Below are 12133 nucleotides of genomic sequence, written 5' to 3' on the forward strand. Positions count from 1 at the left end.
CTTCATAGAGCCAAGTATAGTATAAACTAACCTTTATGTGCCGTGAGAAACCAAAGCATGTGTGTGACTCACGTTGTTTAGGTGGTCTGGACCTGACCCCCCCCCCCCCCCGTACCTCCAAGGTATGCCTCTGTGACTGTGTTCTCAAGATAAGAGTCTATCTCAAAAGAGATGTATAATCAAGATGTGAGAAGCTTAAACGTGTTTGCATACAGCTGGACAGGAGCGAGGAGAATGGGTAGGGCTATACACGAGGGTGGAGAAAAGGAGAAACCGAGAGGACGCCAGGAGATGGCATTCTGAGCACAGGGGGCGGGCTGGTCTTTGGCAGAAGTGAGGTCAGAAAAAGACCCGCAAGAGGAGGGGGATTCAGGAGCGGTACTGAGAGCCAAGAAGCTACACTGTGTAGAGCTAAACCCGGGATTTTCATTATCAGTCAATCAACCGATGAGGAATTCGCCACCTGGGAGCAGAGAGCTTCCTGTTCACTCAGGTTTTTGTTCTAATTATTATTAGCACAGCAGACTGGGGCACAGGAGTTTAAATAAGAGAAAAGAGAGGAAAATCCCTAGCCCAGTCGCACACCTAAAATGTGACTTTTAAAAACCCTTGACCTTGCACACCTTGGAATGCAAGCAGGTATGATCCCCAGTTTACATGAGCAAGTCTAAAAGGAGGCTCGTTAGAGAGGGACCACATGACTCCCAGTATTTATGAAGGGCCTCCCTACTCTTCCCAGATGGTCACCGTACCCAAGAAAATAAGAATAGCTTCTTGCACTTCAGCAGTGCTGGATCAACCATGACCACGCTGGATGTATCTAGAATGCCTGGGGAGACCGTTCAACATGCAGGATCCTAGAGCCCATCCTGAGGTCACGGTCACTAAGTTTGGGCCAGAGCCTGGGGTCTGCATTTCTAGCAGGGTTCCTGGGGATGCCAGAGGACGACCTGGAAACCCAATACTGTGCGTCACATAGCAGACCTCCTCACGTGTCATCTAATGTAGCCTCGTGCTGGGCGCTGGAGCACCAAACGGGTGAAAGCTGAACCAAGAACACGTGCTGATAGCTCAGCGAATAAGACAGTGTCCACACATGCGGTGAGCCAGACCAAATGCATCTAGTGAGTGCACACCCTACAACAAACCCTCTTCTCCGCAAGGGACCTCACAGATTGGAACTAGGTTGAAGGCTTTCCTCAAATAGTTCTTAGTCTGTTAAGAAAGGGAAGAATCCACCAAAGATGCCCATTCAGCTGGTAAGTAGAACATCTGACACATCTTAAGACCAATATGTATATATGGCACTACTTGGGGACCATAAAGGCTGTTCTCAATTAGAACGGGCGAGGGGACAGACTTGCGGAAGGGGTTATACATTTTGAGTTGAAGTTGATGAGGAAGGCAGGGAAAGACATTCGTACAGACGGAAGAGCCAGTGGCATGTGTGATCATGGCCCTGGACTGCCCAGAGCTCTGCCATCCCTGTCACGTGGAAGTGGACCCACGCAAAAGGCGGGCACTCTCCTGAAATCTAAACGGAACACAGCGGGACAATTAATACTGGGCCGAGACACCTCTGTGTAATCCACATCCAAGGAAACGCATTCATCCAAGTGCTGCAGGTTTGCCCAGAACAGCCATAGGTCTGTCAGGTAGGCCAGGTGGTCGGCTAAGGCAGGGAGGACGAGGGAAACATGCATCACACGTTGATTCAGCAGTCCTGAGCCCGGACTAATAAGGCTGCCAGGCATTCCGACTTTCACAAGCAAGATAGTGGAGGAGGGAGGGAGTCCTTGAAACTCTGTGGGAAAGGAAGTCTCTGTAGCAATTTCATTAACTGAGACAGAAGAGCCTTTACTGGCTGAGAAAAAAAAAAGCCTTTGTAGCTGTGCGTTATTCCCAAGGTCTAGAAAGGGGAGGAGGAGGGGGAACCTAGAAGCTGACTGAAGTATGTAACTCCTGGAGCCCCAAGGGTCGGCACACTCGGGTTAGCTGAGTGCCCAACTGTAGCCAGGAGCTCAAGTGTATAGAACAAACTTACTAACAACTTTATTTTCCTCTATACACGGGGCATTCAGACGAGCCGGGTGCCTGCTTGCAGCTTTGTTTCATAAATAAACCTGCGATCTCATTTTCACTCAACGTGTTGTCTCGCACCTGAATTTTTCTCTTGCAAGCCAGACGAGAACCAAGGCAGGCAGCCCCCTGACTCCGGTCTCCTGGTAACAGGTCTTTAATGGCAAAATGATATGAAGCCACTAAAGATACTTTAATAAGAACATCCAGCTGTAGGAAAGAACTCAGGAAATGTGGCCGTGTGGATGCCACACTTGGAAGAAGGCAATGAAGAAATAGAAAGTTCAGGGCAAACAGGGAGATTAAGGGGAAGCGGGGTTGTAGGACTCTTCGGGCTTAGCTGTCAGGAGTTGTCCCTGGCGTTTCTGTGATCTGGAAAAAGTAGAGGGCAGGTAAGGTATTTAAAGCGTAGGGTAAGTGAGTCACATGGAGGCTAATGGAAAACTACAGGAAAAACTAGGCAGGAGATACGGGTAGTTCCTAGTAGGGACACGCATGCATTGTTGTTTCTTTGATTTCTGGTGACGTAAATAGGCTGAGACACTGCAGGAACTGTATCAACGGAAAGTCAACCTTAACAGTGAGAACGAACGCTAAAAGGGAAAGGGAAGGAGACAGGGTATCGTTTGTTCCGAGTTAGTTGTAAAGCAAAGGATAGGCTGACTACTGTAACCAGTAGCCACAGAATGTTTGGGTGGCTTCATTCACTTGGATTGATTTCTTCCTCACATCACAGTCCAACGAAGCCTGCTCGGAAGGAAGGAATTTCTGTCCTACACACTTATTCAGGACCCGCCGTCTCCTCCCATCCTGTGGCTCCCCATCTGGAATTCTACTGCAGAACCCTGCCTATAGCCAGGTGGGAAAAGGGGACGCACAGAAAATCATCACAGAGTGTCCCCTGAAAATTCTATCAAGGGTTTCAGGGGCCCAGCCTTGCAGCAGCTGACCAACGTTCCACGCACATGCCGTTGGCCAGGCTCAGTCACCTGTTGCTCACCAACTGCAGGTTGGCAGGGTCACACGATTTAGCTATCTGCCCAGAAGGGAAGGAAATGGGGTTGGTGAAGCCATCGCTTGCCTCAGATGGGTACAAAGTGTCCTTTGTCAGGGGTCAGGGCGAGTATACTGACCGCTGAAGGCGGTCAAGGATAGGAAAAGGGACAGTTCAGTGAAGGCTAAATGTTAAAGCAGGGCATGTAGTTAAAGGCAGCAAAATATTTTCGGCAAGCAATGATGTAAAGCAGGACTGAAAGAGAATGGATATTCATTCTGAACCCTTACCTCCAGGGACTAGTTTTAAAGGACGACAGTTTGAGTCAAGGACTCACTGAAATCTGGGAGAAAGCCTTTCTCATGGTGCTAAAGAAATAACCAAGAGGAAAAGAAGGAAGACGATACACCAGCTGGCACCGGTAGAAAGCATAACATACATATAATTGACTCCCGATCACTTCTCTGCTAACCCTCTTCTGTACCTGTTCCTCACACCAGGGAACTGCTGAGTTCTAAACAGTTCAAGATGCTGTGGGACACAGAATGTGGTCAGCCCCAGGCACTCACACACAGAAATCTACACCGAGTTTGAGACCTTGAATTCGTCTCAGGATAGACAGGGCTCTCACCACCTTAAGACAGAAGCCGTCCCACACTCCAGCCAGGGACAGCCTTGGACACCCCATCTAGGGCAAAGGAGAAGCAGAACTGCACAGCTGTCATAACAAGTAGAACACAGGACCCTCTCCCCTCTCCCCTCTTCCACCAACACTAATAACAGGTCACACTGATTGAAAGTTCACTACATTCCAGGCACTCTGTTTGCATGCATGAACTTATAACAACTCAGTGAGATCAATAGTATTTTATCCACATTTTACAGACAAAGAACCTGACATCCAGAAAGGTGAAGTAATTTCCCAGAGTTACCCGGATTACAAATGTTGAAATAGCATTCGAACTAGTTGGCTTCCAGAGTTTGCTTTTGATGCATAGATCCTGCTTTTGGCAAGGCTGTATCTCCTCAGTTCAGAAGCAGGCGGGATGGGGTGATAAAGAACAGACAAGTAAAATGATTAGCAAACAATACTTTTGTGATGGAAATAAATGTTAGGTTTTGCTAATAGCACCACCCTTCCAGTTGACTGGCCTATGTCTTGCTGTCTAATCCATAATTGCCAAAAGCTGACCAAGAGTAGGTGTGTTTCCCTCCGTTTACTTGTAGCTCCTCTTTCCGGTGCTCAGTCAAGGTGTTTTCTACCGAGTATTTCAAAGGAAGGGAGGGGCAGTCCTCAGGGTATTTGCTCCCCCTTGTGAGTACTCAAGCAGTAAGTCTTTCATTCTGGTAGGCAGGAGAAGGGGTGGAAAGGAGATTCAAAAAGTTGCAAGTTGACATTGCAAACTTGGGGCACTGCGTTTTGAAGTCCAGAAAATATCTTTCGGTAATTAACCTTTAGAATGTTGAGGAACGGCCTGTGCATTCTGTCGCCTGGAGCAACAGTGCATGATAGGACAGGTAGGACGGGACACAACATTCCAAGCAAGCACACTGTGAATGTGCGCCAGATGGGATCTGGAGATGGACAGAGGGTGTTTTTAAGGGCTATTCGACAGCGAAGCGCAGAGCTGCTTTCAAGGGGTTCCTCTCAGACCCCAGCCACCAACTCCTCCGATCCTCCCTCCCCGAGACTCCCGAAGTCCTGGTGGGAATCAGAGCTGTGATTTTCTGCACTATGCTCAATCTCTGACACCATTTCTGCAATGCTCTTGACTTCAGGACCAAATTTTGTTTATTGTTTACAGCAAGTATTGAAAAAAGAAAAAGACCATCACAACTAGTGATCAGTTCCAAGAATGGCAGCTTGTATCCTGCAAAGTGAGCCCCCCCAAAGGCATGAAGACTGACTAAATCATCCCCTCAGCTCTGAGCAGAGCTCCCAGCCCCCTGTTTGTGGTCAGCCCGTGTAGACTGTCCCCATGTGTATTTCTGCCGATGGAACCAGTGGTCCCCGGCGCACTGTGAAGAGGCCCAGAATGCAAAGCTGTGTCACGCACAAGCCAGTCCTGAAAGCGTTCACTTTGCAAAGGGGAATCAAGTCAACGCAGGTTTGTAATAAAACAGGGTAAGAGACCTAAGAGTGTGCATCAGCCACTAAAGGGACACAAAGAGGAGGGGGCCCCGTTCTCTCTGGGCAGAGTATCCCTCACAGCAAAGCCGCTGAGCCATCTTGAAAGGGCGGATGTCTACGAACTCTTGAAAGCTGAACGAGACAAGCTTTATAAAACCGCAAATCTAGAATTTCACGTGTGCGAAAGTTACCTTTCTGCATCCAGTGTCCAGAGCATATTCATGCATGAACTTTCCATCCAGAAATGCAATTATTAATTACCACTGGACACACTTCTCCCGCAAAAGCAAACGAAACTCCTTTAACAAAGATAGTGCTGGGGCTTAGACAACACCCATGCCCTACTAGCGGTATTTGTGATGCACCCCTTCCATAGACAGAAAATTGGAGGCTAAAACCATTGGCTCAGTCAGGCAATGGGCTAGCCAGGACTCAGACTTTTAAACCCAGCACAGTGCCCGGACAGAAATCAGCCTAACATACTAGAAACAATTTCGAAGGTGAACGTGCCTCGTAGGAAGAGGTGCAGGGAACCAGGGCCAACCCAGGGGCCCTCAGGAACCCAGGCTCTGGGTGCCACAGCAGGACCCCCCAGGTGGGTCCTGCTCCCAGCCCCTGGCTGCCCGCAGTGCCTGGGGTGTATTGGGGTTTCTTCTCCATTCCCAGATTCAGCCTCCTTGGCAGAGCCCTTGCTCGCTGCACACAGACCACAGGCCAATGGTGCTCTTAGCTACAGTCCGCCTGGAGGAGCTCGGGGGTACGGGTGCCAGAGAGCAGCGGCACCGTGCAGAAGCGCCGCGCCTCTCACCGGGTACCCAACGCACTCACACCGCACTCGTGGAGCGGCGAGGCGCGTGTCCGCGCGTCTGGGCGCGCGGGGACTGAGCCGGGAGGGGCGAGCGACCGCTGGAAACCCCGCCCCTACTCACCTCCCCTCCCAAAGAGATTGACGGGGCTTGGCCACCTGCCCCAGCCAATGAACGCGTCCCAGGGCGGGCCCTGGAACCAGCGACTCCAGCTACTTAGAGTCGTTGTCTCAGCCGTTGGAAACCAGAATCCAGCCGGGACTGTGCAGGTAGACCGGGCTCCCCAGCCAGCCTGGACGCCGACGCACCGGCACCTCACCTCGCCGAGCGCCGCGCCGCACCATTCTCCGCGGGCAGAGCGGAGCCGCAGCCCCTCACGGCGCCCAGGACCCACTTGCCACCACTGCCTCCGCAGCACCCATGGGGACCAGCGGACTTTAAAGGAGTTTGGGGTTTCGGGAGCAGGGAAATCACTGGTACGGAAAGGCGGCTTTCTTTGCCTTGGAGACGTTTTTTCTTCGACTGTTTGGACCTTGTGCCTGGTAGGAGGGAGAGGGCGTGGGGGTTGAAAGTGGACCTTCCTACACAGCCCACACGCACACCCTCTCCCGCACACAGGCACCGCACTGGCTTCCCCCGTCCTTCCCTTGCCTCTTTGTTAGGTTATTTTAGACAGAGCAGCCTCGCCCTGGCGCAGCCCGGTGGCCTCTGTTCGGGAGAGGAAGGCGAGAGAAGGGGCAGAGCGCACCTGCCTGTGCGGCCAGGTGTGCCCGGGTGCGTGGGTGTAGGTGCATCGGCGTGTGTGTAAGAGTGGGGCTGGAATTCTGCATGAACGTGGGGGCCCGAGTGTGTCTTTGCGAAGGCTTGCCATTGTGTGTAATAGTGACATTATCACACCAGCGCACCAGCCTGTGTCTAGACCCCAAGTGTGCAAAAGGTTGCTGGTATCGAGTGAGTGCCTGGGATTGTGCCCGACTGCCATTGTGTGAGGCGCTGTCAGGGAAGGAGTGCGACCTCGGAAAAACTGAGAGGTGGGCTGGAGAGGGTGGGGGCCGAAATGGGAGCGAAGCTCGCTCGGAGCTCTGGGGCCTCCGGCTCCCCTCCTCCCTTCCAAAGGACCCTCCGCCCTTTCCTGGGAGTCGGTCTCCCACGCGGCCACGACCCGTGCCGTCCTCCCCCCTGGGATCGCGCACGCCCTCTAGCCGGCCTGCCTTTTCTCTGGTGGGAGTTGGAGCGGGTCCCCGGAAGGGGTCCGTGGCGAGGCCGTGCGGTGGCGTCCGCTCTCGCTTGTGGGACGGACAGGTGGCTTCTTTTCCTGTGCCCCGGGGGAGGCACGGGAAAGTCAGCCGGCGAGGTGGCTCCAGGGAGGTCTCGCGGGCGAGTGGGCGGGCGGGCAGGTCCCGGGGGCACCACACGTCCCGGGGCGGGGGGGGGGGGCAGCCTGACTGGGGTCGTGTCCCTGCCTTTCCTCTGATTCCACAGATCCCCGCTCCTGGCCCTTGCCTCGCCGCGTCATTGATGGGCAACCAACTGGACCGCATCACCCACCTCAACTACAGCGAGCTGCCCACCGGGGACCCGTCTGGGATCGAGAAGGACGAGCTGCGGGTCGGGGTCGCCTACTTCTTCTCGGATGAGGAGGAGGACCTGGACGAACGCGGCCAGCCCGACAAGTTTGGCGTGAAGGCCTCCCCGGGCTGCACGCCCTGCCCAGAGAGCCCCAGCCGCCACCACCACCACCACCACCACCTGCTGCACCAGCTGGTCCTTAACGAAATCCAGTTCTCCGCCTTTCGGGGCCAGGAATGCATCTTTTCCAAAGTGAGCGGTGGCCCTCAGGGCGCCGACCTGAGCGTCTGCGCGGTCACCTCTCTGCCGGCGCTCTGCGAGCCGGGCGACCTGCTGGAGCTGCTGTGGCTGCAGCCGGAGGAGCCGGAGCCGCCGGCGCCCGCCCCGCACTGGGCCGTCTACGTGGGCGGCGGGCAGATCATCCACCTGCACCAGGGCGAGATCCGTCAGGACAGCCTGTACGAGGCGGGCGCGGCCAACGTGGGCCGCGTGGTGAATAGCTGGTACCGCTACCGCCCGCTGGTGGCCGAGCTGGTGGTGCAGAACGCCTGCGGCCACCTGGGCCTCAAGAGCGAGGAGATCTGCTGGACGAACTCGGAGAGCTTCGCCGCCTGGTGCCGCTTTGGCAAGCGGGAGTTCAAGGCGGGAGGGGAGGTGCCGGCTGGGACGCAGCCTCCGCAGCAGCAGTACTATCTCAAGGTGCACCTGGGAGACAACAAGGTGCACACGGCCAGGTTTCACAGCCTGGAAGACCTCATCCGCGAGAAGCGCCGCATTGACGCCAGTGGCCGCCTGAGAGTGCTCCAGGAGCTCGCTGACCTGGTGGACGACAAGGAGTAGCGTGGGGGCGCCACCTGCCCCTCCTGTCTCCCCGAGTGCCCCACTCCCTTCCCAGCACCGGCGTCCCCCGCTGACAATTCACTACCCTAGTCCCCTCGCCAGCGTCCGCCGCAGCGGGGGGCCAGTGCCCAGCTGCACCCCAGCACCCCTCCAGCAAGTGGCAGGAAGTCTCAGGAACTGGGCTCGGGGCTGGGACTGAAAGGGCAGCTGTTTGCGCGCCGGGCTGAGACCCCCAGGGGGCGGTAATCCTGTGGGGACACCCGGCGAGTTATTGGAGGGAAAGGAGGATGGGCTGAAGGGAGCAGGGGCTCGGCTCTCCGCGTGAGTCCCTGCCCCGCGACTAACGCCCCGCACCAGAAAGGCACCATCACCAACCCCGAGCGCGCACACAGAGACGGGTCTGAGGTGAGAATGGATATCTTCAGGGCACAGTTCGGCCCCTGTGTGGATCTGTCCCCAGACTGCAGGATTTCCAAGAAATCGAGCCTGACCCTTAGGCACTTGTGACTCATCCCACAAGCGAGCACCTTGGCCCTCCGGGTGATCCCAAGGCTGCCCACGGCTGCTCCAGCTCTGCAGCCCCGGGTCCCCCGACGCTGTATCCCAGGCTCTAGGCTAAGCTAGATAGTGTCCGCTTCCCCTTCTTTCCAGCGAGGGGAGAACGCCACCCTCTACCTCCTGGGCCCAAGGGAAGCCTCCCCCTCCAGGAGGAAAATGGCACAGCTAATTGGGTGAGGAGCCGGGGGGGCCTGCCCCCCTCGCCTTGGAGAGGGTCGCCCTGGTCTCTGGAAACCTGAATTTGTGGAGAAGGGCACTTGTTGTTCTTAACCCTAATTGCTCCCTCCTTGGGCTGCATTTCAAAAAAATAATCACATTTCTAAAGGGGCTGGAGGAGAGGGAGGGGGAAGCTATGGCAACATTCCAGAAACCAGCACTAGTATAGAACCATAGCCAGTATATTTAGTTTGGCTTTTCCTAACATAGAAATCTTTGAAGGTGGGGAAGTGGAAATAAAGTTTTAAAAACGGGGGGGCCAGTTCCCCAGCTATGTCAACAAGGCCTATCATGTTGATGTTTTTATTGACCAGTTTAGCAACATGCTAATAAAATTTCAAATTGAAATTTTTATTTTCATGGCTTTAATCCATGATCGTTTAAATACTGGGGGCCATTCAGGGTGGACTTAGCTACCAGCTTAGCTAACATTGCCTTTTCGCTCTATTTTTCCCCCCCTCAGATATCTTTGAGAATTCTGTTTGTGGATACTGTAGTTAATCTGTCTGGCTTTGAACGGCAGCCCCAGTCATGGTGGCGTTGTTACTGGGTGGTGTATTGTACTGAGTTGCTGTCAGGGAAGGGGTTTACTGCTGTGGTAGAAGTTGCTAGCAGGTTCCATGGTGTTTCTCTTTCTCTGTGTTGTAAACCATTACCATCCCACATTTCCATTTCACATTTTCTTCTTCTCCCCTCGAGCTTCTTGCAAACTGAAGCTGGATTCGATGGCTTTTCCCCCTTCTCTGTGGCCAGTCCCCCAGTTCATTCCTGAACACCAGAAAGGACTCGTAAGATCAGAGCAGGCGTGTGTGTTTAAAAAAAAATTAAGGGTGTTTGAGACCCCTTGCTGGGGTAGGGATTTACCAGCTTCTCTCCCTGGGCTGCGGCCCCAGCGTGACCGTGAACTCTGTGTGTGTCAGGCATCAAGAGCATCGACGCCCCTTTCCAGGGAATTTGTCAAATGATGGTGTTTAGCTAATCACTGCAAGCAATTGCCGATCGACAGCTGTGATTTAGTTGGGCAGCAAATATTATGGCCAAAGCCTGTCTCTTGGCATTTCAAAACTAATGCAATAAAAACTAGTCGAGGTTAGCTGAGACTGGAAATGCCTTTTTTCCACGGTAAATGATTCATTTCTGTTTTGTGTTTTGGTTTTCATCCTGGATTCATTCCCTGGTCTTGAATCAAAAGGTCAGATCAATGGAATATGAAGTAGAGTATTTTTCTTAAGCCTATTGAGTGATTTATTTTTTAAAAAAATGTTGAAATGCATAATGCTTTTCTTTCAGCACATAAAAATGGCAAAACTTTTGTAATAACTAACTCGCCTTTGCATGTATGGAGAACGGAAGGTCCTAGACCTCCCTCGCTCACTTCTCTTTCGAATCGCAGATGGCAGGCCACCAGCCGTGCTCCCTAATTGTGTCTGCGCACCCCACGTTCTCCCCTGTGCCCTCCTACTGTACCCTGGCTCTCTGCTGTATTAAACGCCATCCTAAGCAATCGCTCCCACAGGACTCCTCCTTGACATTCTGTCTTCCACCTGTCACTCAGAGGACGGGACTCCAGCGAACGAAATGAGTCTGTCTCTATCACACCTAGCCCGACGATTTATTTCCTCCAGTGGCACGTAATCTGATTTGTCGCCTATGAACAGGGTCACGATAACAGAGGCATGGCTTATCAGCTTTGCACTCGCCCGCCCAGACGAGACTGGCAATAAAAATGAGTTTGGCGGCCAGAGGAGCATCCGTTACTAGATCGTGCTGTTGAGAACTGGGCTGATGATGATAACTTCTACAAAGTCACAACCGTAAATGCTGCTTACAAAGGGCGCTTGAAGGTGTTGTGAGGTTTCTCATGCTGCTACTGAAATAATCATTGATTGTCTGCCGGTCAATGCTAATAACAGCCAGTGGCAGACTAATTCTAATCATTATCAAAATATCATCTAATAACTTGATCCTGAAAAGTGTGTATATTTTAGGGTGTTGTTCCCAATGTGAGTGAAACCAAGAAGGTTGAGTTTCCTTTGAAGAGAGCAGGGGCACACTTGATTTCCATAAGGAGTGAACAGCATGACTCTGTGTTTTTCCAGGGTCGCAGACATTGAGCCTAAAGCCGCCTCGCTGAGTAGAAGTCAGGAGTTTAGTTTGGTTGGAGTTGTCCTCAAAAAAAAAGAGGTTCCTGGTAACTTGGACGATGCACTGAGTGTGGCCGAGCTGCCGCCCCCTCTCCAGGAGAGGCAAAAACTGTCCCGACACCTCCATCCTCTCTCTCCACTTCCAGAGCATAAACTACTAAAGAATATATAAATATTTTGCTCCAAGGAGTGCTTGGCCATATATTTTGTTATTGAGAAATGGTAGGGGGAAGGAGGGTGGCCAGGGAAACTTGGAGTAAGTGAGCCCTGAAGTGCTGTGATTCCCAAAGTGTATTCCTTTGTTTCCAAAAGAAATCTGATAGAAGTAACATGTATTGCATTTATTTTACAAAAAATTAAAGTATATCAATCAGCCAAATATATATATACCTTTAAAGTTCCTCAATATTTAAAAACTCAAAGGCCTGTCAAGACTGTTTTATTAAAAGCGAGAGTGATGCATATTCACTGAGGGTCGGCACACACTTGCGCGAGATCAGAACGTCAAATGCAGAAGCAGCGGTGAGTCCAGTGATGTTGGTGCTTTTACTAGATTCTAAAATTTTGGATGTTTATCGTCCTCTTGTGTCATGTTTCTAAGAGGAACACTTCAGTCTGAATAATGATGTTTTTCCAGAAAAGCATGCTATTGGCGTTTACAAAATAATGAATTACCTGAATAATTAGTGTATCCTAACAGTCTTCAAACATTACCTTATCGGTTTTGTTTAGTGCATGCCTTCCACACGGCCGAAGGTCCAGTCCCGGTCACCTTCAGATGGAGCAGGGTCAGAGG

At 52.3% G+C, this 12133-nt stretch overlaps 1 protein-coding gene across 2 annotated transcripts; it reads left to right on the top strand.

Moving 5' to 3' along the window:
- The first annotated feature begins 6241 nt into the window (after window positions 1-6241).
- On the top strand, window positions 6242-11551 carry LRATD1 (LRAT domain containing 1). 2 transcript variants are annotated; one of them, XM_028517300.2, is made up of 2 exons: window positions 6242-6552; window positions 7493-11551. In XM_028517300.2, the coding sequence occupies exon 2, from the start codon at window positions 7529-7531 to the stop codon at window positions 8417-8419; it is 891 nt and encodes a 296-aa protein (XP_028373101.1). In that variant the 5' UTR covers window positions 6242-6552; window positions 7493-7528; the 3' UTR covers window positions 8420-11551. The 2 variants fall into 2 exon arrangements, with proteins under 2 accessions (XP_028373101.1, XP_028373100.1); XM_028517299.2 differs by having other exon boundaries at window positions 6243-6486.
- The last annotated feature ends 582 nt before the right edge of the window (window positions 11552-12133 follow it).

Source organism: Phyllostomus discolor, chromosome 6 (assembly GCF_004126475.2).
Source record: "Phyllostomus discolor isolate MPI-MPIP mPhyDis1 chromosome 6, mPhyDis1.pri.v3, whole genome shotgun sequence".
Lineage (NCBI taxonomy): Eukaryota > Metazoa > Chordata > Mammalia > Chiroptera > Phyllostomidae > Phyllostomus > Phyllostomus discolor.